This window comes from Moschus berezovskii, chromosome 6, assembly GCF_049115385.1.
Source record: "Moschus berezovskii isolate FMDL1 chromosome 6, NW_MosBer_1.0, whole genome shotgun sequence".
Lineage (NCBI taxonomy): Eukaryota > Metazoa > Chordata > Mammalia > Artiodactyla > Moschidae > Moschus > Moschus berezovskii.
In genome coordinates, this window is record NC_142465.1 from 104,369,645 (window position 1) to 104,392,074 (window position 22,430).

The 22,430-nt window shown below is 36.4% G+C and overlaps 1 protein-coding gene across 3 annotated transcripts; it reads left to right on the forward strand.

Annotated features, from left to right (window-relative positions):
- The first annotated feature begins 735 nt into the window (after positions 1-735).
- LOC129537077 (killer cell lectin-like receptor subfamily I member 1) lies at positions 736-21,158 on the forward strand. 3 transcript variants are annotated; one of them, XM_088837333.1, is made up of 7 exons: positions 736-1,040; positions 3,690-3,962; positions 7,083-7,181; positions 7,332-7,400; positions 11,121-11,272; positions 11,634-11,737; positions 20,845-21,158. In XM_088837333.1, the coding sequence occupies exons 2-7, from the start codon at positions 3,758-3,760 to the stop codon at positions 21,032-21,034; spliced, it is 819 nt and encodes a 272-aa protein (XP_088693459.1). In that variant the 5' UTR covers positions 736-1,040; positions 3,690-3,757; the 3' UTR covers positions 21,035-21,158. The 3 variants fall into 3 exon arrangements, with proteins under 3 accessions (XP_088693459.1, XP_088693458.1, XP_055252363.1); XM_088837332.1 differs by lacking the exon at positions 20,845-21,158 and adding an exon at positions 16,685-18,106; XM_055396388.2 differs by lacking the exon at positions 20,845-21,158 and adding an exon at positions 12,932-14,183.
- The last annotated feature ends 1,272 nt before the right edge of the window (positions 21,159-22,430 follow it).

A 22,430-nucleotide genomic window follows, 5' to 3' on the forward strand; every position in this document is an offset into this window, starting at 1 on the left:
TGTGCACATGTGTAAACACGTGATAAGTAGTAACTGAGACAAGGACGTGGACAAAGAGACCAAGAGAATATAAAGAAGAAATGGTCAAGAAGAAAGAAGTGGTGAATGGTATTGAATCCTATTAAAAGTTCCCCTAAAAGAGAAATAAAGGATCCGTTTAGTGAAGCAGAGATCATTTACGATCTAACAGTGTGCTGATGCCAGGGAGTCATTAGGTAGGAGTTAGAATGCAATGGCTTGAGTAGTGAGAATAAAATATAATAAATAGTGATGAAATTCAATGGCACTTTGAGATAGAGAGCAAAGATAGTATTTTTTACTGGGATTGAGGTCTAATGATGGTGAAAGTTGTATGTAATTTTAAACTGATGTGAAGGATAGTACTAAGAAGATATTAAATATTCAAAAAGAAAGCAGAGTGATAAATAGTGTGTGATTCTTGGGCAGTAGAGTGGATAGATTCAAATATAGTTGAAACTGGCTTTATTGAAGAGGAAGGAAATCACCTCTTTTGAACAGGAGGGAAGATAAGATGCGTGCGTGTATAGGGAGAAAGATGAGGTAATCTGGTACTTTTTTCTTTTTCTGTAATATAGGTCATCTTCTGAGAAAAAAGACAAGGTGTGGAAGACAGATTTGTTAAGAGGAAAATGTGTGATAAAATTAGTTTCAGAGAATGTGAAAGAATGATGACTTGAAGAAAGTAATAGGACTCCTAGCAGCATTAAAGCAATTTCATGTTGGTGACTGTGAATTTATATTGCAGTAAATCTGATCTGTTCTAAAAAGTACTTGGCTTCTCAGGTGTTGACAGAGAGGAACAGATAATTTATCTCATTAATAGCGTGATTTTACTGAACAAGTGGGACCAGAAAACGTTCAAGGAATTTAGTGATTGGCAGAAGAGAATCAAGGTTGATAAGAAAGAAGGTGAAGAAAGAAGTATACTGATAGAGTGGAATGAGGTCAAATGGGCTGCAGACATCAATGAGATCAGAGCGTTTTCATGTTGGAGAGAGATAAATGAGTAATCTTGAAAGGTAAGCGTGTTTGTGGAGGGTGCTAAGTTTATATAAGACATTTTTTGAGATGAAATACTTAAAAGATATTCAAAGACAAAGGTGTTCCCATAGGAGGGCTTGGCTGTGGCAGAACGAGGAAGTTCCTGTAGATGAGGAGACAGAGGAATTGTGTAATCGGGATATAAGAGGATGGTTCATATAGACATTGAGGGATCAGAATACTGTGATTCATCAGCCTGGTCAATAATGAGGATGTCTGTGAGCACATAGGCCATGAGCAAAGAAGGGGAAATGAATGTTAGAGTCATAAATAAGTGGAAGATACTTGAAAAAGATGGTGTCTATACTGTGGTTCTCAGTCATTAGGTACAAATAACAAGAGACACATTTGGAAATTTATATTAAAATGTTTTCTTTTTTACCCATAAGCTGCTGATCATGGAAGTCTTTCAAATTATATGTATAGCTAGTTATTATAACACACCAAGCTTCCCAAGTGGCTCGGACATTAGAGAATCTGCCTGCAATTCGGGAGACCCAGGTTTGATTCCTGGGTTTAGAAGATCCCCTGTAGAAGGGAATGGCTAACCATTCCAGTATTCTTGCCTGGATAATCCCACGGACAGAAAAGTCTGACAGGCTACAATCCATGGGGTCACAAAGAGTCAGATATGATTGAGCAACTAACACACACAAACACACACACCCATGATTATATTAAACTATATTATGAAAGTGAAAGTTGCTCAGTCATGCCCAACTCTTTAGGACTCCATGGACTATAGAGTCCATGGAATTCTCCAGGCCAGAATACTGGAGGGGTTGCCATGCCCTTCTCCAGGGTATCTTTCCAACCCAGGGACTGAATCCAGGTCTCCCGCATTGCAAGTGGATTCTTTACCAGCTGAGTCACAAGGGAAGCCCAAGAACACTGAAATGGGTAGCCTATCCCTTCTCCAGAGGATCTTCCCCACCGAGAAATCCAACTGAGGTCTCCTGCATTGAAGACTGATTCTTTACCAACTGAGCCACCAGGGAAGCTGATATTAAGCTGATAAACTATATTGTATGCAATAACAAACACAATGTAAAAATGAGCTTCATTCTCTGAGTGGTGATATCAACTATCACTAAGTAATAACCAAGAATTAAAGATTATCTATTATAATTTAACCAGTAAAGCCTAAAACATAATTTCTATTGTCATAACTATGTACCTTTCAGTGTATCCCGTGGTACTCTTATTTCATGTAATCTCTAATACAATATGTAATTGGTCCATTTTTCTTTTCCTTTAAGGCTTCAGGCTTGATATTAAAATATTCTTATTAAGCGGTCATTAAATGCAATATTTTTCTTATACATTTTAAATTGAAAATTAGTAATTTATGAAATGGTTTTTGAAATACCAAAGGTATTTTTTACTTCCTGATTGGTATTTTGTGGGGGAGGTAAACTACAAATGAGTAGTTTCATGAAAGCTTCCTTTGCAGTTTTTCACACATGCTTTGAATAACAAATGATAATAAGTCATTATTAGATTATTTTTCAACCAAGAATCTTCCCTGAAGTTTCTTACACCAGATTATCCTCTTTATAACTTTATTTTCAGCATACAACATTTTTATATTGTTTAGTATCTTTATATTGTTTAGTATCTTTGATTTTCCTACAAAGTTTATTTTTATATTTATTCTTCAAGTTGGTGAGTATGATTGCTTCTGTTTATTTCCTTCTCTCAAGAAGTTAAAATTGTATGTAATTTTTGACGTTAATATCAACAATCAACTCATAATGTATTGCAGTTTAGGAAAAAAATCATTTCTGTAAAATTATGTTACACGCTCATTTTGTAAACAAAGGTGTAGAATATGAATGCAGCTGTCGTTTGTATTTTTTGATTTTTTGTCTTGGAATTTTCCTGTTGTTTTTTTCTCCAACTGTTTAGCCTCTTTTATTAAATAACCCATATTTTTATCATTATTTTAAAATGTTGGATCAGTTGATGTTTTCATTATTTGGTTTCCATACATACTGGCTAATTATTTTCCAGAAGGGAAAGATTTAAATTAACCATAAGTCTGTGTAAGTGAATGTCTGTTTTCCTGCACATTGTTCAGCTCTGTGTGGTTGAATTTGATTTACTGATTCTGTAGGTTAACATCTATATCATTAATATGTAAGTCTGTATTTCTTTGTTTAGTGATGAAGAAAAAGTCTTTTCATGTGGTTATTATTGACAAAAAGTCTTTATATTAGCAATAAAATGATGTTTTATAATTCAATCTTTCTTGTCTGTATATGATTAGAAACATAACTATTGACTTATACTTTCTTGAATGTTTTATTAATTTTACCATCTCATGGTTTGCATTTAACATTTTGATTTATCTGAAATTTGTTCAAGTATATGCTGTAAAATTAGCAATCTAAGTCTATGTATTGCTTCAATTTGAACTAATATTCCATCTGATTCTATCACTTTTAGCATTTCCTAGATCATGCTTATTTAATTATCAACTCTCAAAAACAATAGTCATTTTTCTTTCTTTTTTGGTACAAAGAAAAAGTTTAATTGTGCTAAACATTTAAACAGCAACATTCTTCACTGTCTGATTTGATATAATCACCACTTAGTCTTTTCCCTCACTTTTCTCTACTGCATAGGTATTAAAGAGAGACACAGAAAGATACCCAGATTGAGCTGAAGCAGTCTAAATTTAAAAAAAGAAAAAATGCTTAAGAATAAGCAAAACAAAGGTATTGTAAACAAGCAAGAGGTAATCTACACAGAACCAAAAATTTCCAAGTCTCAACAGCAAAAAATACCCAAGACAAATCAGAGTAATGTCCAGTCAAGAGAACAGCAAGTAGACTACATGCAACTGAAATTTCTTAGATCTTCTCACTTTCAGCCCAGAAAACAGAAAAAAGGAAAAGGTACATTATTATATGTATTATATTTTGATGTTTGCTAGATCTTGATTCTTGGGTTTAGAAAATTACTTCTTTCAAAACCATTATATAATAAAATTGCCTCATTACACTGATTACCTATCTTCAGCACTCTCCATAGTAATTTTAGATATTACCATGAAATTTGCTGTCTTTTAAATAATCCTTCACTATGTCCATTTCCTCTAAAATATTCCTCCAGAATTGTATTACTTGTAAGAATTATTGTGTAAGTTCTACTGCTTATTTTTAAAATAATTTTAAAAATAATTCTTGTTATTAGTCTTCAATTCAATTCAATGTAACTCAGTCCCACAACTGTTTTTGAATTTTTTTACTGTGGCCCTGATCCAAACCTATGATACCTATAAAGATGAGGCTGCAATAACCACTTAGCTTCAAAAAAACTAACAGAATTTGTTAGAGGAAAGATAAATTACAGAAAAATATAATAATGATTAATTGGATATTGGAGTTAAAGCTCAAAAATTAGTAGAATATGATAATAATGTTCTTAACCTAAGTGACTGAATAGTTAATCATTTTACTCACCATTAAGAAAAATATGTTTAATCTAGTAAAGTCAGATCATATATGAAATTTGAATTGTCTCTTGATCAATTCAGAGGAAAATGTCCATAAAGAAATTGGATTTTAAAGGCTAGATGTCCCAGAAGAGGATGGAAAAGTGTAGGAAAAACTTATGTTCTGTCTGTTCTGTTCTGTCGCTCAGTTGTGTCTGACTCTTTGCGACCCCGTGGACTGTAGCCTACCAGGCTTCTCCGTCCATGGGATTCTCCAGGCAAGAGTACTGGAGTGGGTTAGTAGGTAAGATTGCAAACAGAGACATTATGGGTGAAAAGTCTATCATAGAGAAAAAGAATATGTATGACTTAAGCAGAGGAAGATTCAAGAAGATTACATATGAAATGCATGTCCACAGAGAAGAAGAAAATAAACTAAGTCTAATAAATAGCAAATGGAAAATTATTTCTTTGGACTTAGCAAAGTCCAAAAATCTGGGATTTCTGTTTGAGTGCCAAGAAAAGCATATAAGTTACAACTAAGGGGCTTCCCTGGTAGCTCAGAAAGCGTCTGCCTGCAATGCGGGAGACCTGGGTTCGATCCCTGGGTTGGGAAATCCCCTGGATGAAGGAAATGGCAACCCACTCCAGTATTCCTGCCTGGAGAATCCCATGGATGGAAGAGCCTTGTAGGCTATAGTCCACGGGGTCGCAAAGAGTTGGACACGACTGAGCGACTTCTTTAACTTTCACAAGGGTTAAGAGGTTGAAAGAAATTTATTATGGGAATAAAATTAGTCCAGAAAACATTTTTACAATTTTCATTGAGAAAAAAACAACATAAGAGAAATGATGATAATAAATGAAAGACCTGTATGAATAACAAGGAATTATATTAGATTTTGAGAGGTCTGAGCCCATACATGGACAGATGTGACAAAATTTATAGAAAAAGATGATGAAGAAACTGGCAAAAAAGAAAAACTTTCTCTTAATAAATAAATGTTCTAAAGGAGACTGGGTGGCATGGAGTAATTAGGGAATACAATAGGTTTTAACTTGGGCCATAAAGAAATTGCTTTTCCTCTGAATTGAAAAGAAGATAATAAGGTATGAATATATGAATATCCATACAGTAAGGTAGAATATAAGAATATTCATATATTCAGGAAGGTGGTCAAGGTAAGGAAATTCATGGTTTCAACTTCCTTGTAAAATAAGACATTTCTTGGTGCTTGAATTAGAGTCTTACTGAGGCTTGATATATATATATATATATATATATATATATATATATATTTTTTGTAGTCAAAGAGGGACTTTGGGCAGAAGTTGACCAAAACTAAGAAGATTAGACATGCTAATATTTATCCACCACACTGCTTCATTTCTAAACTTGGAAATTTGACTCCTCACACTCTTTCATCTCTGACACATTCAAGCAATCTTGAAAAGGACCACGTGTTCAAATAACCCGCTTCTCTCTTGGATTGATGTCTATCTGCTTTCACAAAGATTACTGACACAGACTCTCTAAAAGTCTCTCATCTTCCACTCTACACATTTTTCAATCTTGTGTTTCAAGAAAAATGGTCATATCTTTTTAAAATAGGTGTCTGCAAAGATTTCATACTGTTCTTAAAGTTAAAAAAAATAATAATCCTATAGTCTTAAAGGTTATCTCTCTGCTTCCGTTCCCTCCTTTGCTCCCTGAATTCCAGTCAGACTATAATTTCAGTTCCATGAATACATTAAACTTCCTGTCATCTAAAATCACTTATTGTTGACTCTCCTCGAGTTTGATCCCTGGGTCAGGAAGATCCTCTGGAGCAGGAAATGGCAACCCACTCCAGTATTGTTGCTTAGGGAATCCCATGGACAGAGAAGCCTGTTGGAGTACAGTCCACAGGGTCACAAAAGAGTCAGACAGGACTTAGTGCCTAAACAACAGCCCCAAGTGGAAGGCCTCCTCCATGTCTTTTGTACTTCAGGAAATAATTAACTCTTACTTTCCTCGAGCTTTCAGTGAAATGTCTTTTTTTTGATAAATGCATTTCCTGTTCTCATGTATCTAGGTTAAAACTTGCTGAACATACTTGTATGTCTTTGTAAAATTTATGATAATTATTTCTTATCTCAACAAAGAGCAAAACTGTATTTTGCTATTTCCCCCTTGACTGATTGATTGGCTAATGAGTGAATATTAATATTCACATAGAATTTTGAAAATAATTTTCTTTGCATGACAGCATTGCTTTCTCTAGGTGTATTTTATTTTTAAGTCTCCTAGCTGAGAGTATATTTTCAAATTGCTCAGAGTTAATAATTTATAGATGACTAGGTGAGGGATACTCAAAGATGCTGGTGAGTCAGGTGACATACCTGGGGAGTCAAACAAGATCAGAAAGAATTGAGGTCAAGGAAAAGCTAAAAAGAAGGAAATCTGGGTATCAAAGAACTCATGCAAGGATTGGAAAATGAATGACTGCCCTCTGAGAGTGAAACATAATGGATTTAACTTTCAGTATTTGATGATTTGTGGGAAATGATGAAACTTCATCATTGTTTCTGTTTCCTTTAGTGTTACACCACCAGTCTACAGCCTGGCAAATGATAACTGGGAGTCTGGGGATCTTGTGCGTGTTCTTGTTGACGACAGTGTGTGTCTTGCTTGTAAACTGTAAGTAATTAAGAAAATAACCTGTCCTTGGTACAGTCGATATATCAACAGCATAATACATTTCAATGATTTGTGATCAAGACTGAATTTTTATTGTCCTAATTATTTTATCCTAAACAGAACTAATTATCACCATGATTTTTGCCATAGTATTTTCCAACAAAGAAGACCCAAACCAAAAAATATCACCTGTTCCCACTCTATCGTCTAAAAATGATGGTGAGTACTCTTTCTGATTTGTCCACTTCTAATATTGATTATTAGGGTTAAAAGTTTTGTTTTCCTAACATCCACAAAACTTCAGTGAATCAGATAGAAAAATCCTCTTTTATGGTATGTTCAATCTTTTATCATGGAACTATTAATATTGGGCAAGATGAGAAAGATGACATAGGAGAATGCAAGAAGACCCAAAGTATTATGTATAATAGGTAAGTATTGTTTGTGATTTGATTATTTTTAGGAGAAAAATGGGATATAAATTATATTAAGGTGGGAGCAAGAGAAATGGGTGAAGAGGGCAAAAAGGAAAACAAATGAAAAACAAAGGAGTTATGTCTCAGTAACATTTTTTTGTTTCTAGCTTTCCCTGATGGAGATGATTCCTCTAGCATTTATCAGTTAGAAGCATTTTGATTTTATTAAAATACATTAATTTTATTTATACATTGATACAATGGCTATGATACAGAAAACTGTTATTGTTTTGAATTCTTTTTTTTTCCCACTTATTGCAAGTTTACTCAAATTCCTAGCAGTTAATTCAGCACTTAAAAGAAAGAGAAAGAATGAGAGCAAGAGGGAGAGAATGTTTCTGCGTCTGTTTTTTCAGGAAGTCGGGATGGTTCCCCTCTGACTTTCTTTCAGGGAAATCTTTCCTTTTTCAAGAACAGTGTTAGATTCTCAGCACAGATGCATTTACCAAGAAAGGTATCTCTTTTTCCATACACTAAAACCAAAAGGGTAGGGTCCATTTGTCATTGAGGCCAAAGACATTCCTCATAAGTATTCCTGATGAACATTTCCTATAAGCAGGGGGGGATAAAGAAAGATAAAAAAGGAAAATAATAAAAATAATGCAGTAGTTTGAGCATGACATAAAAATATTTTGGTTTAACACTCCCTAAGAAATTAAAAAGGACCAAACAGTTATGAAAGAGGAAGTCTAAGTAAATATTTAAAAAGATGGAAAGAACTAATTTCAAGTCTAATTAAAAATAAATTCTTTGACTAAAAAGAGAAACTCTCAACAGATGCAATAAACAGAAACTAGACACATCAGTTGTTAATTTTTTGTTTAAATTAGTGATTGACTTGAGAAACTGCTTGTTGTCTCTCAGAAAAAAATACTATGTCAATGTCAAATATTAGCCATTCACATTGCTTGTTTTTTTGTTTTCCTTTCATTCACCTAATTTGAAAATAAAAAGCAATCGAACAGGAAATTAGGGAAATGAAAATTATAACTCCAATGAGTTAGCATTACACAACCACCAGTATGGTTAGAATTTGAAAAGACTGACAGTAACAAGCTTTAGTAAGGATGTGGAGTTGACTGTACCAACACAAGCCCTTAACAAGCCTACTCTTAGACATTTAAAAAAGAGAAATGAAGGCATATGTCCACATAAAACATGTACAAAAATATCTAGAGACACTTTATATATAATAACTAAAAATTATGAGCAATCCAAATATAAATCTCCAGATGAATGGATTACAAATTGTAGGTTAGTAAATAATGGACTACTCAGTAATGAAAAGGAATGAAATCTCTATACACACAATAGATAAGATTCAAAAACATGAGTGGGAAAAGATGCAAAAGAATTGATCTTGAAGGATTATGTTTTATAAAGGTAAAAAAGATAATTTTCAGTGATGTAAATCAGATCCATGGTTGCTTGGGTGAAGCACGGGTGTGGAACATTAGTTGGGAAGTAACATAAATTAACTTCTGTGTTGATGAAAATATTCTAAAATTTACTTGCAGAGGAAGTTACAGAGGTATATTCATTTATCAAAACTTATCAAATTGTATATCTCAAAACTGTATTTTATTATGTGTAAATGATAACTCCATGGACTGTACCCTGCCAGGTTTCTCTGTCCATGGGATTTCCCAGGCTCAGAAGCAACCTGGGCTTGCATCCCTTCTTCTGTTGTGTTCATCCTTGATCTAACACAAGGCTGTAGTGCAGAAGGCTAGGATTGGGGGTCAGGGCATCGTGGCTGCAGAAAGTGCTGCTGACAGAGATGTGGACAGTCTCTGTGGCATTCTCCTCCTGAGACCAGTCTGTCCCAGATGGACCTCTAAGATGTGGTACAGAGTGGGTGGAGCTGGGATGCTCTCCCTGGGAGAGGAACCACTGTGTACTCCTGTGGGTGCTGAGAAAGGCTGCCGCTGCCCCACACAAAACACACCTCAGCGCCTTCAGGCAGTCTCTGCGTGGCTACATCAAGTCCTCTCCCAATACCTGTCTGCCTGAGACTCAGCATTAAGCCACTGAGACTCCTGGGGTGCTACCCCTGTAGCAGCTATATTCATAGCTGCCCCATCTGTCACCTTGTGTGTAGCTAGACAGTCTTTTCCCAGGGGCTGGCTGTCCCAGATATCACATCAGGTTGTAGTGTGGAGTGACCAGGGTTGGGGTGATCACCCTTTTGGATTAAAAAGTGTGTTGCAGTAGCCACAAGCCCAAGGCTCTCTCCACCCTGATTGTTCGCAAACCAGCCCATGCACACCCATCATAAGAGGAGTCTATATAGGCTTCTCCAGCATTTCTATCTGTCCCAGCAGTTGTCTCAGCAGATGAGGGCGCTTGTCAACCCTGCACAGGACCTGGGACTGGAATGCCCAGATTGTGGCTCACCCTGCATGCTCTTTAGGGTGAAGGTCTTTCTCCTCGTATCAGATCCCTACCAGGGGTGCAGGTCCCGAAATGATGCCTTTTGTCCCCATCCTACCAGGTTACACATTTCCTGCTGTTTTGGTTTTATGAGTCCTTCTGCCAGTTTCCAGTTAGTTCTTCATGAGCATTGCTACACTTGTAGATATTTTTTTGATGTGCCTGTAGGAAGATGAGTTCCATGTCCTCCTACTCTACCATCTTGTACCCCCTCGCTAACTCTACATTTTTTATGATTATAAAAAATTATTGAAATACACAAATTGCATGATTATTAAATTGTTGAAGTATAAGTTTAAAAAAATTACTTACTGAATTTTATTCTGTGTATTTAAATTGCTTCCCTGGTGGCTAAGTTGGTAAAGAAACTCCCTGCAATGCCAGACATTGAGGTTCAATCCCTTGGTAGGGTAGATCTCCTGGAGAAGGAAATGGCAAGGAGTATTTAAATTAATAGCAAAAATTTTGGCAAAAGTGAAATAGCTCATTAGTTGCTTTTTGTGTTCACATGATTATATGTTGATTAGCTTTTTATTTATGACATTTATTTATTTACTTATTTATTTGATTGTGCTGGGTCTTAGTTACAGCACATGGGATTTTCCATTTTTTTTGTTACGGTATGTTGGATATTTCTAGTTGCCACGTGCAAACTCTTAGTTGCAACTTGTGGGATCCAGTTCCCTGGGCCTCCTGCACGGGTGCTTGGAGCCTTCGTCACTGGACTAAGAGGGGAGGCCCTCGCATGTATAATTTTGATCACATCAAAAAATTTATATTTTAAATGCATTTTCCCTATTGATAAAATTTTATAACAGATTTTAAGTAGAAAAATTAAAAATATGAGCTAAATCTTAATTATTTTTAGCTATGGTTTTGTTTAAAACTTGCCCAGAAATGTTACAAAAAAATGCTTGTTTTGCTTTCTACCTAATATCCATCTGTATAACAAACAGAAAGATATAGGAATTGTGTTAATAGTAGTGACTTATTGTACAGAGTACACATTAAATATATTTTTACTTTCCAGAATGTTCCTGTGACCGTTGTTCAACTCACTGGATTGGATTTGGAAGTCGTTCTTATCATCTTTCCAGTAAAGCCAAAAGCTGGGTGGAGAGCCATGCTGCCTGTGAAGAGCTAAATACCCACCTTCTAAAGATCGATATCAAGGGAGAGCTGGTAGGGGGGACACTTCTGCTTGTGTTTATTTGTTATTGTTGTTGTTATACTGTAACTGTATTTGATTTGAAAACATTAGTGATTGATGCTATAATTTGGGAAAACTGAAGTTCTCAAAAGTCCATGATATTTTCTTTCTTTGACTCAGTTTTATTAGGAAGAAGTTAGAGAAACTCCACTTTTTGAACATTTAATGCTAGGAAAAAACACATTAATAAATGAGATATCTTGAGAAAAAATCTTATTAATACTAAGGGGATGTGTGCAAGCCCTTGGGAGAAATTTAACCAATAATCTTTGAATCAGAAAGGAGTGAATTATCATATGTACACATTTATGGCTTATGATTGTTTCCAAATAGGAAATTTTATCAATGCTTGAAGTAAAAGGATGGATAGGTCTCAAAATCAGTGAAACCAGTGAGTCCTGGTTATGGGAAGATGGCACCACAGTAAATAAAAGCCTGTAAGTACAGTGTTCTGAGAACTGAACTTTTCTAGATTATATGTGGTTGTGTGGGGAGGGGGGACAGAAAGAGCAACCAAGATAAAGGAAATCGTTATGTTTTTTGAGGATCAGTCTGTGGGATTTAATTGGGGGAAAAGTGCCTGTTCTTTCTAAACAATCTCAGCTTTAGAACCTTTACATTGTTAACTTTACTGGACTCTTAGAAGAAATTTGGGCATAGTTTTAGGCAAGTTTATAAATCTATACATTTCTTTTTTTTTTTTTTTATTTCTAAAAAAGAATTTTATTAAAAAAGCACAAATGCAAAGAAATGAACAGAGGAAAATTTATGCGTCGAACCTGGACTGGTCACTTATGATAATATACATGCTACAATTCCATTCTCTTTCTATCATAGTTTTATCATTTGTGATTTGCTTTTGTTGTTATCCTGTCACTAAGTCATTTCCGATTCTGGGACCCCATGGACTGTCTTCCCTATCCTTCACTAACTCCCTGGGTTTGCTCGAAGTCATGTCCATTGGGTAAGGGATGCCATCCAACCATCTTATCCTCTATCGCCCTCTTCTCCTCTTGCCCTTACTCTCTCCCCATGTCAGGGTCTTTTCCAATGAGTCAGCTCTTCATATCAGGTGGCCAAAGTATTGGAGCTTCAGCATCAGTTCTTCCAATGAATATTCAGGATTGATTTTCTTTGTCTTATAAATTGTCATTTAGCTTATAATTTTATTTAAACAAACAGGATTAGATACTGTTTAGTATTATCTGCCACTCCAGTACTCTTGCCTAGAAAATCCCATGGACGGAGGAGCCTGGTAGGCTGCAGTCCATGGGATCGCTATGAGTCGGACATGACTGAGTGACTTCACTTTCACTTTTCACTTTCACACATTGGAGAAGGAAATGGCAACCCACTCCAGTGTTCTTGCCTGGAGAATCCCAGGCACAGGGGAGCCTGGTAGGCTGCCGTCTATGGGGTCACACAGAGTCGGACATGACTGAAGTGACGTAGCAGCAGCAGCAGTATTATCTGCTAAACTTGGTTTAAAGACTGTTAATCTTCAGGGTTTCGTTCTTATTTTATTTGTTCAGTTTGTTCTTTTATTCTTTCTCATTTTGTTTGTTTTGTTAATTTTAAGCTTGAGATAAAATTGGCATTTGAAGATTTTATTGCTTTAACTTTTTTTATAGATTTGAATTCCTGACAATGGAGAAAGATGGTTGTGCATATATTGAAGGAAATTATGTTTATACTGCTAACTGTTCATCTGGGAAAAGTTACGTGTGTGAGTTTACTGTATAGCAGCTCAATTTTCTAATACAAATTGTTAGTGAATCCTAATTAATTAAAGAGCATAAAATATGTTGCTGCTTTTATAAAATTTTATTAGTTATTACTTAAACTTTTTTTTACTTCTTGCATAATACTTGTTACATTTCCAAATTTTAAATGTACTCAAAGTGAGGAAAATTTACCACCCATAAATTCCTTGGGAGTGAGTATTCTCCTTATGAGAGCTCATATTAGTAATTATTTATGCAATAAAGTTAGCAAACATCCTTTATGAACTAAAAAATTTGTAAAAATTAGGGATATAAAACTAAAAAGGGCTTCTATCTATATCAGTTAGGGTTCTGGCATGAAATAGACATTTAAGATTGTTCAAGAGGTTTACAGTGGTAAACCACATTGGTGAGGTTTAATGGAAAAACAAGAAATAGCAAGATTTATAAACCTTTGTCTGTCCAGTCTTGGAGGCAAACCAGTATGCTTATGTTCATGCATACTCCTCACGAACAAATCCCAGGCTTCCCACAGCCCTTCCATCTGTTTTAGTGGTCTTACAATCAGTCACAGGTACTTGTCTCCCCAACATAGGACTCCAGACTGTGACACCCAATCCATGGCTTGACCCATTCAATCCCAAGAGTTGGTCTCCATCCATACAATCTCCCTTTTCCTCTGAGTCCACTCCAAGATGCACCAGTCCTGACCCAATCTCTTCTCTTCCCTTCCTACTTGATTATTTGTGTACAGTCTTGATTAAACAAGAGTCCTTTTGCCAGTTTCCAGTTAGGTTTCAGTGAGAATTGTTCGACATGTGGATGTATTTTTGACATGTTGTGAAGGAGTAGGTGAGCTTTATGTCGTTTTACTCCATCATATTGATCTGAACTTCCTTTATTCAGTTTGCATATAGCATTCCTATCTTTTGACCTGCAAAGTTTCTGCTGAAAAGCCAAGTGATAATCTTGCGGGAGTTCCCTTGTACATTGTACTTTGCCGTGCTGTGCTTAGTCACTCAGTCTTGTCTGACTCTGCGATCCCATGGACTGTAGCCTGCCAGGCTCCTCTGTCCATGGGGATTCTCCAGGCCAGAATACTGGAGTGAGTAGCCTTTTCCTTCTCCAGGGGATCTTCCCAACAGAGGGACTGAACTGAACCCAGGTCTCCTGCATTGCAGGCAGATTCTTTACCAGCTGAGCTACCAGGGAAGCCTCTCCCTTGTACGATACCAGTTGCTTTTCCCTTGATGATTTTATTAATAATATTCTCTTTTTATTTTTGATTTTTGCCACTATCTTTATAATGTGTTTCTTTGTGAACCGCTTTGGGTTCATATGTTTTTGTACCATCTGTCCTCCCAGACAGGGATATTTGTTTCTCAGGTTAGGGAAGTTTTCTGCTCCTATTTCTTCATATGAGTTTTCTGCTCCATCTCTTACTGGGGAACTGTATGATGCAATTGTTCATGCACTTGATATTGCATAATGTGTGTCTTAAACTGTCCTCGATTTTTAAAAGTCTTTTCTCTTTTTGTTTTCTTTTCTGTTCAACTTAAGTGCTTTTCTCTACTGTCTCTTCCAGACTACTGAACTGTTCATCTGTGGCGTCTAATCTGTTGTTGATTCCTTCATGTGTACTTTAAATTTTTAGTTATTGAATTCTCCAGCTCTGTGTGTTTCTTCTGTTATTTTCTAACTCTTTGTTAAAAAAATACTGTGCTCATCCTTTCTTCTCCTGAGTTCACTGAGTATCTCTATGATCATTTTCTTGAACTCTGTCAGGTAGATTGATTACATCCACTTTACTTCTTTTTCTGTGATTTTACCTTGCTCTTTCATTTAGAATATTTTGTCTCTATCATTTCCTCTAATTCTCTGTGTTTATTTCTCTGTATTAGGTAGCTTGGTCATGCTTCTTGTTCTTGGAGAAGTGGTCTTATGTAGGAAATGTCCTGTGGGGCCAGCAGTAGACTCTTCTGGTTACCAGAGCCATATGCTCTAAGGGTGACTCTGTGGACAGCATAGGATGACTACTCTGGGGATACTGATAGGTGGGGCTGTCCCCATATTGTTGGCTACATTTGCAGCAAACATTTTTCCATGTTGTCACTTTTTTTTTTCTACTTTTTCAGTAGTATCTTTTGGATAGACAACATTGTGTAAGTCAAACATGTTGATTTGATACATTTGTATTGCAAAATGACTACCATCATTGCATTAACTAGCACATCTGTCCTATCACAGACATACATTTCTTTTTTGTGATGAAAACTTTCAAAATCTAGTTTATTAGCAACTTCCAAGTATATACTACAATACTATTACCTTATTCATCATATTGTACATTAGATCCCTAGAAATTGTTAATCTTATAACTGGAAATTTATATCCTTTGATTAGTATTTCCACAGTCCACTCACAGTTCTTGGTGACAATCACTTCTCTCTCTGTTTTCTGAATTTGGCTTTTTCAGATTCCATATGTATGTGATACCATGTAATATTTATTTGTCTCTGTCTGACTTATTTCATTGTCAAGTATCTAAATTAAGGTCACTTTTATAATATGTAGCTTTGTATTTACCATGCCAAATTCTCTCTTACCATTCTTCAGTTTTAGAAATAAAATATCTATTCTAGGCTCCTTGCCCTACTATAAATTTTTAGAAATAATTGATTAAGGTCTAGAATAAATAATGATAGGGTGTTTGTTTTAGTTACAATAAGTGTTTAGATTACTTTGGGCAGAGTTTGCATATTTATAATATAAGTAAATATCTCAATGAATTGGCAAGAGATATCACTAGTAATTTACATCTTATTTAATAATTTTCAGTAAACTTCATAATTTTCTGCATAGAAACAATGAATATCTTGTGGTATTTACTCCAGATACTCCTAGGTATTTAAATTTTTTCCTAATGTAAATGGAATAATCTATGATATTAAACAAATTCATAGTGTAAATAAAACACACAGAAAACTGCACAAACTATTAATGTAGAGCTTGTTTAATTTTCACAAAATAAATATACTTGTAAATTTATATGTTGAGATCCTAACATATAAATATATGTTAAGGTCCTAAGCCAAAATATATCTTAAGGTCCTAAGCCCCTAATACCTGAGAATATGGACTTATTTGAAATAGGTCTTGGTGGATATGATCAAGTTAAAGCTAGTTCTCTCTTTAGAGAGAAGCCTAATCAAGTACACTCATATGTAGGACCTGCTGACCCTTTTATTTTGAACTTTTAGCTTCCAGAGCTGTGAAAAAAAAAATTCTGTTCTTTTAAGACACTCAAGTTGTGCTACTTTGTTACAGAAGCTAGGAAACAAATACAGCATCCTAGTAATCAGCACCAGATAATCAACAAGGTTTTGACCAGAAACATATTGATACATCTTTTGTTACTGAAACTTTAGTGACTAAAGATGTTTCAATATTCACTTATGTAACAAATCACCAACCACAGGCTTTCAGTTCAGTTCAGTTTAGTGCTCAGTCATGTCCAACTCTTTGCAACCCCATGAACCATGCCCGTCAGGCCTCCCTGTCCATCAACAACTCCTGGAGTTCACCCAAACTCATGTGCATCGAGTCGGTGATGCCACCCAGCCATCTCATCCTCTGTTGTCCCTTTCTCCTCCTGCCCAGAATCCCTCCCAGCACCAGAGTCTTTTCCAGTGAGTCAGTTCTTCACATCAGGTGGCCAAAGTATTGGAGTTTCAGCTTCAGTATCAGTCCGTCCAGTGAACACCCAGGATTGATCTCCTTTAGAATGGACTGGTTGGATCTCCTTGCAGTCCAAGGGACTCTCAAGAGTCTTCTCCAACACCACAGTTCAAAAGCATCAATTCTTCGGAGCTCAGCTTTCTTCACAGTCCAACTCTCACATCCATACATAACCACTGGAAAAACCACAGCCTTGACTAGACGGACCTTTGTTGGCAAAGTAATGTCTCTACTTTTTAATATGCTGTCTAGGTTGGTCATAACTTTCCTTCCAAGGAGTAAACATATTTTAATTTCATGGCTGCAATCACCATCTGCAGTGATTTTAGAGCCCAAAAAATAAAGTCTGACACTGTTTCCACTGTTTCCCCATCTATTTCCCATGAAGTGATGGGACCAGATGCCATGATCTTAGTTTTTTAAATGTTGAGCTTCAAGCCAACTTTTTCACTCTCCTCTTTCACTTTCATCAAGAGGCTCTTTAGTTCCTCTTCACTTTCTGCCATAAGGGTGGTGTCATCTGCATATCTGAGGTTATTGATATTTTTCCCAGCAATCTTGAATCCAGCTTGTGCTTCTTCTAGCCCAGCGTTTCTCATGATGTATTCTGCATATAAGTTAAATAAGCAGGGTGACAATATACAGCCTTGACGTACTCCTTTTCCTATTTGGAACCAGTCTGTTGTTCCATGTCCAGTTCTGACTGTTGCTTCCTGGCCTGCATACAGGTTTCTCAAGATGCAGGTCAGGTGATCTGGTATTCCCATCTCTTTCAGGCATTTGTGTCTGCAAAAATCCCCTGGTCAATTGTGTTAAACAATATTACAAGCACTTGAGAAATGCCTTTTGGACATTGTCTCTAGGAATGACTTCTCCCTATGGTAACTATTATTCATTCCCATTATTATACCTTCTAGGAATAAATCCCCTCTAAAATAAATTCTGTCCTAATTTATAACAGCAGAAATTAGAGTTACTGTATAAATAAATGGAATTTTATAGAATAAACTATTTTGTATCTTATTTTTTCTCAAAATTATGTTCATGTTATTAATCCACAATGATATGAACAGATAGTTTAAATTAAAGAAATACCAAAAAGAGATGCTTGGTGTCACAAATAATAGGAAATTGTAAATTTAAATGACTCAAGACAACTCTTTCCATTGGTAAAGGCTTTATTGGCAAAATCAAACAGATTCGTAATACACTTTGTTGGTAAAAATATAGGGAAGCAGACACTCTTGAATGATGCTATTTGGGGATAGTAAGTGCACAACTTCTATTAAATACTAAATATCTATCAAAACTTAATTTACATATTTTTGACACAGAAATTACACTGCAGGAGTTTTATATTATAGATCTGCTCTATGACAAATGATACAATTTGTCATTCTATTTATTGGAGAATTTTTCTATAATTACCAAATTCTGGGACAAAACTAAATATCCATTGAAATAAGCAGTTAATTTTTTTTAAGTAATTTATTTTAAATGAAACAAATAGATATTTTCAATGATAACAGGTACAATTCACAAAGAGGATAGACATCATAAACCATTAACATCAAAGAAACAAAGATGCATAAAGCAAAAATCAGAAGGAATAAAAGGAATAAAAAATATATATAATCACAATGAGCCAGGTTAACATTTCTCTGAGAATATTTTATCAAGTAAGCAGGTAAATTTTATTGTAATACTTGCAATTGCTTACAAGAAGTGAGATAGCTCTTCATATGCTGACATGGTACAATCTGCAAGAAAGTTATTTAAATAAATAAAGAAAGAAATAGGACTATTGTTTATAATTCAGTTCAGTACAGTTGCTCACTAGTGTCTGACTCTGCGATCCCATGAACCACAGCACATCAGGCCTCCCTGTCCATCACCAACTCCTGGAGTCCACCCAAACCCATGTCCATTGTGTCCGTGATGCCATCCAACCATCTCATCCTCCATCGTCCCCTTCTCCTCCTGTCCTCAATCTTTCACAGCATCAGGGTCTTTTCCAATGAGTCAGCTCTTCACATCAGGTGGCCAAAATACTGGAGTTTCAGCTTCAACATCAGTCCTACCAATGAACACCCAGGACTGACTTTCTTTAGGATGGACTGATTGGATCTCCTTGAAGTCCAAGGGGCTCTCAAGAGTCTTCTCCAACACCACAGTTCAAAAGCATCAATTCTTCGGCACTCAGCTTTCTTTATAGTCCAACTCTCACATCCATGCGTGACCACTGGAAAAACCATAGCCTTGGCTAGATGGACTTTTTTTGACAAAGTAATGTCTCTGCTTTTTAATATGCTGTCCAGGTTGGTCATAACTTTCCTTCCAAGGAGTAAGCGTCCCTTAATTTCATGGCTGCAATCACCATCTGCAGTGATTCTGGAGCCCAGAAAAATAAAGTCAGCCACTGTTTTCAGTGTTTCCCCATCTATTTGCCATGAAGTGAGGGACCAGATGCCATGATTTTAGTTTTCTGAATATTGAGTTTTAAGCCAACTTTTTCACTCTCCTCTTTTACTTTCATCAAGAGGCTCTTTAGTTCTTCACTTTCTGCCGTAAGAGTGGTATCATCTGCATATCTGAGGTTATTGATATTTCCCCCAGCAATCTTGATTCCAGCTTGTGCTTCTTCCAGCCCAGTGTTTCTTATGATGTACTCTGCATATAAGTTAAATAAGCAGGGTGACAATATACAGCCTTGATGTACTCCTTTTCCTATTTGAAACCAGTCTGTTGTTCCATGATTATACAAATTTGATTCAGAATATAACATGTATATAATTTTATGTTCTTAGAATATCTATGGAATAACATCTAGGCAAATATAACATTTGCTCTGAGAGGGAAACTAGGAAAAATAAAAGACTTTGTTCATTATTTCACACCTTTCATATTTTGACCATTATGAAAGTATTAATTTCAAACCTTTTCAAATACATTTAATAATGACTTACATAGATAACTGTAATATATCTACTCCATTAAATGATTTTGTTTGATGTTTTCTTATTTACTGGTTCTTGAAATTTTTAAAAACTAAATTTATTTTTTAGACTTTTGATTTTATTACATATAAAACTTATTGTTTTATCCTTCAGGAATGTTTGAGAGATCATAATCCTTCATAAATCATCCCTAGTTGAGTAATTTGAATACAAATCCTTTTTTTTCATAGTATCTGAGTTGGAGATCCTGAGCTCATTTCTTTCCACAGACAAACTAAAATTACAACCGTATGTAGAACAACGATCTCTGAGAATGACTTAAAGACCAATAGAGCAGATTTTCTATAACTAAGGTTGTGAAGACACTGCATAGGGGCTTCCCTGGTGGCTCAGTGGTAATGAATCTGCCTGCCAATGCAGGAGACACGGGTTCGATCTCTCATACAGGAAGATCACACATGCCATAGAGTAACTAAGCCTGTGCACCACAGCTGTTGAGCCTGTGCTCCAGAGCCTGTCCTTTGCAACAAGAGAAGCCACCACAATGAGAAGCCTGTGCATCACAACTAGAGAAGCCCCCACTCGCCACAACTGGAGAAAATCCTCATGCAGCAATGAAGACCCAGCACAGCCAAAAATAAATTAAAATTTAAAACAGACAATGCACAGATATAGTGATTCAGAGCCTGCATTCCCAGTGCCATGAGCTGTGAGTGCAACCGCAGAGAAAAGCAAGGGTTCCAGTCCTTCGCTGGGGTCCCCAGACCAGGGGACCTGCACTAGGAAGATGAGGGCCCCATAAGATCTGGCTTTGAAAACTAGCGGAGCTTTTACATCCCAGGGAGCCAGAGTTCAGTATGAGGCTGAGACTCTAGTTTTGAAGGACTCACACACAAACTAACTTGCTCTGATCCCAGAACAGCAGCAGAAGCTTGAAAAGTACCAGAGTCATACAAGAAAAAAATTAATTGAGTAATTTTAGGGCCTGTGCTAAAGGGGCAAGGTATGGTAGAAATTTCTATGGGGATGGAAACACTGGTGGGTGAAGCTTTTTTTTTTTTTTAACTCTTCATCCACCTAGCTATCCCAGCACTGGTTGGCACCATTCCTGTTGCTCCTTCCCAGGTGGTTCAGTGACAAAGAATCTGCCTGCCAAGTAGGAGAAGCAAGAGACATGGGTTTAATACCTGAATTGGGACGATTCCCTGGAGTGGGAAATAGCTACTGGCTCCAATATTCTTGCCTGGAGAGTGCCATGACAGAGAAGGCTGGTGGACTACAATCCAGGGGGTTGCCAAGAGGTGGATATGACTGAGTGGCTTATCACGAGCACAGAGAGTTAAGCCCAATGAGGAGACAAATACACATAGTCACTGTGCTGTACACCTGAAACTTATTGTACGTCAACTGTACTTCAATAAAAATTGTACATTAATAACTAGAATGAGAGTAAATTTTTTTCCTACTGACCTTAAGGACTTTTGGGCTTCCTGAATAGCTGAGATTCTTTCCCTGATAAGGAATCTGCCTGCAATGCAGGAGACTTATGTTCCATCGTTGGGTCGAGAAGATCCCCTGGAGAAGGGAATGGCTACCTCCTTCAGTATTCTTGCTTGGAGAACCCCAAGGACAGAGGAGCCTGGTGGGCTACAGTCCATGGGGTCACAAAGAGTCAGACATGACTGAGCATCTAACACTTTTTTCAAGACTTTCATACCAAAGAAAGTATTACAATTCTGTGAAATTGAGCAATGAGATTAGGGAACATAGATTTTACATTTTAGGGGGAGGAGGCTGCAATATGTAGGAGAAAATGTTGCTTAATTTTAATTTTCTCTAAATGTTCCTGAATCTAACCAATAGTGAGTAATACTTTTCATGTCAATGTATGGCAAAACCAACCAACATAATATTGTAAAATAATTGGCCTCCAATAAAAAAAATTAAAAAAAAATAACAAAATTATCAGTGTGAAGTCACCAAACTTTCAAATTCTGCTAATGATCTCAGTAGCACTTCTATTTAAGGTATCGCATGATCATACCTGCCTCATTGTTTTCCTTATGTCTCTTTCACCACTCTTCTTAATAGTCTCTCCTCATCACCGTCTTCTCCCCATTATCTTAAACATTTGTGTCTGCAAAGGTTTAGGCTTAGATTTCCTGAAGGTCACTCCCAGCTTCATAGTATTGACAATGTCTCTGCAATGATTTATGCTACACTTGCATCCCCAGCACAGACCTCTTATCTGAACTTGATAACCATATACAAAAACCATCATGTGATATCTTGTGGGAACTCAAAAGCCTCTTGATGAAAGTGAAAGAGGAGAGTGAAAAGGTTGGCTTGAAGCTCAACATTCAGAAAACAAAGATCATGGCATCTGGTCCCATTACTTCATGGGAAATAGATGGGGAAACAGTGGAAACAGTGTCCGACTTTATTTTTTTGGGCTCCAAAATCACTGCGGATGCTGATTGCAGCCATGAAATTAAAAGACACTTACTCCTTGGAAGGAAAGTTATGACCAACCTAGATAGCATATTGAAAAGCAGAGACATTACTTTGCCAACAAAGGTCCATCTAGTCAAGGCTATGGTTTTTCCTGTGGTCATGTATAGATGTGAGAGTTGGACTGTGAAGAAAGCTGAGCCCCGAAGAACTGATGCTTTTGAACTGTGGTGTTGGAGAAGACTCTTGAGAGTCCCTTG

Bases quoted from the DNA above. Each gene is read 5' to 3' on its own strand.
- LOC129537077 (XM_088837332.1), top strand. From the start codon at position 3,758: ATGCTTAAGAATAAGCAAAACAAAGGTATTGTAAACAAGCAAGAGGTA. The intron at 7,401-11,120 runs GTGAGTACTCTT...TTTACTTTCCAG, and splicing joins TCTATCGTCTAAAAATGATG to AATGTTCCTGTGACCGTTGT. The intron at 11,273-11,633 runs GTAGGGGGGACA...GTTTCCAAATAG, and splicing joins TCGATATCAAGGGAGAGCTG to GAAATTTTATCAATGCTTGA.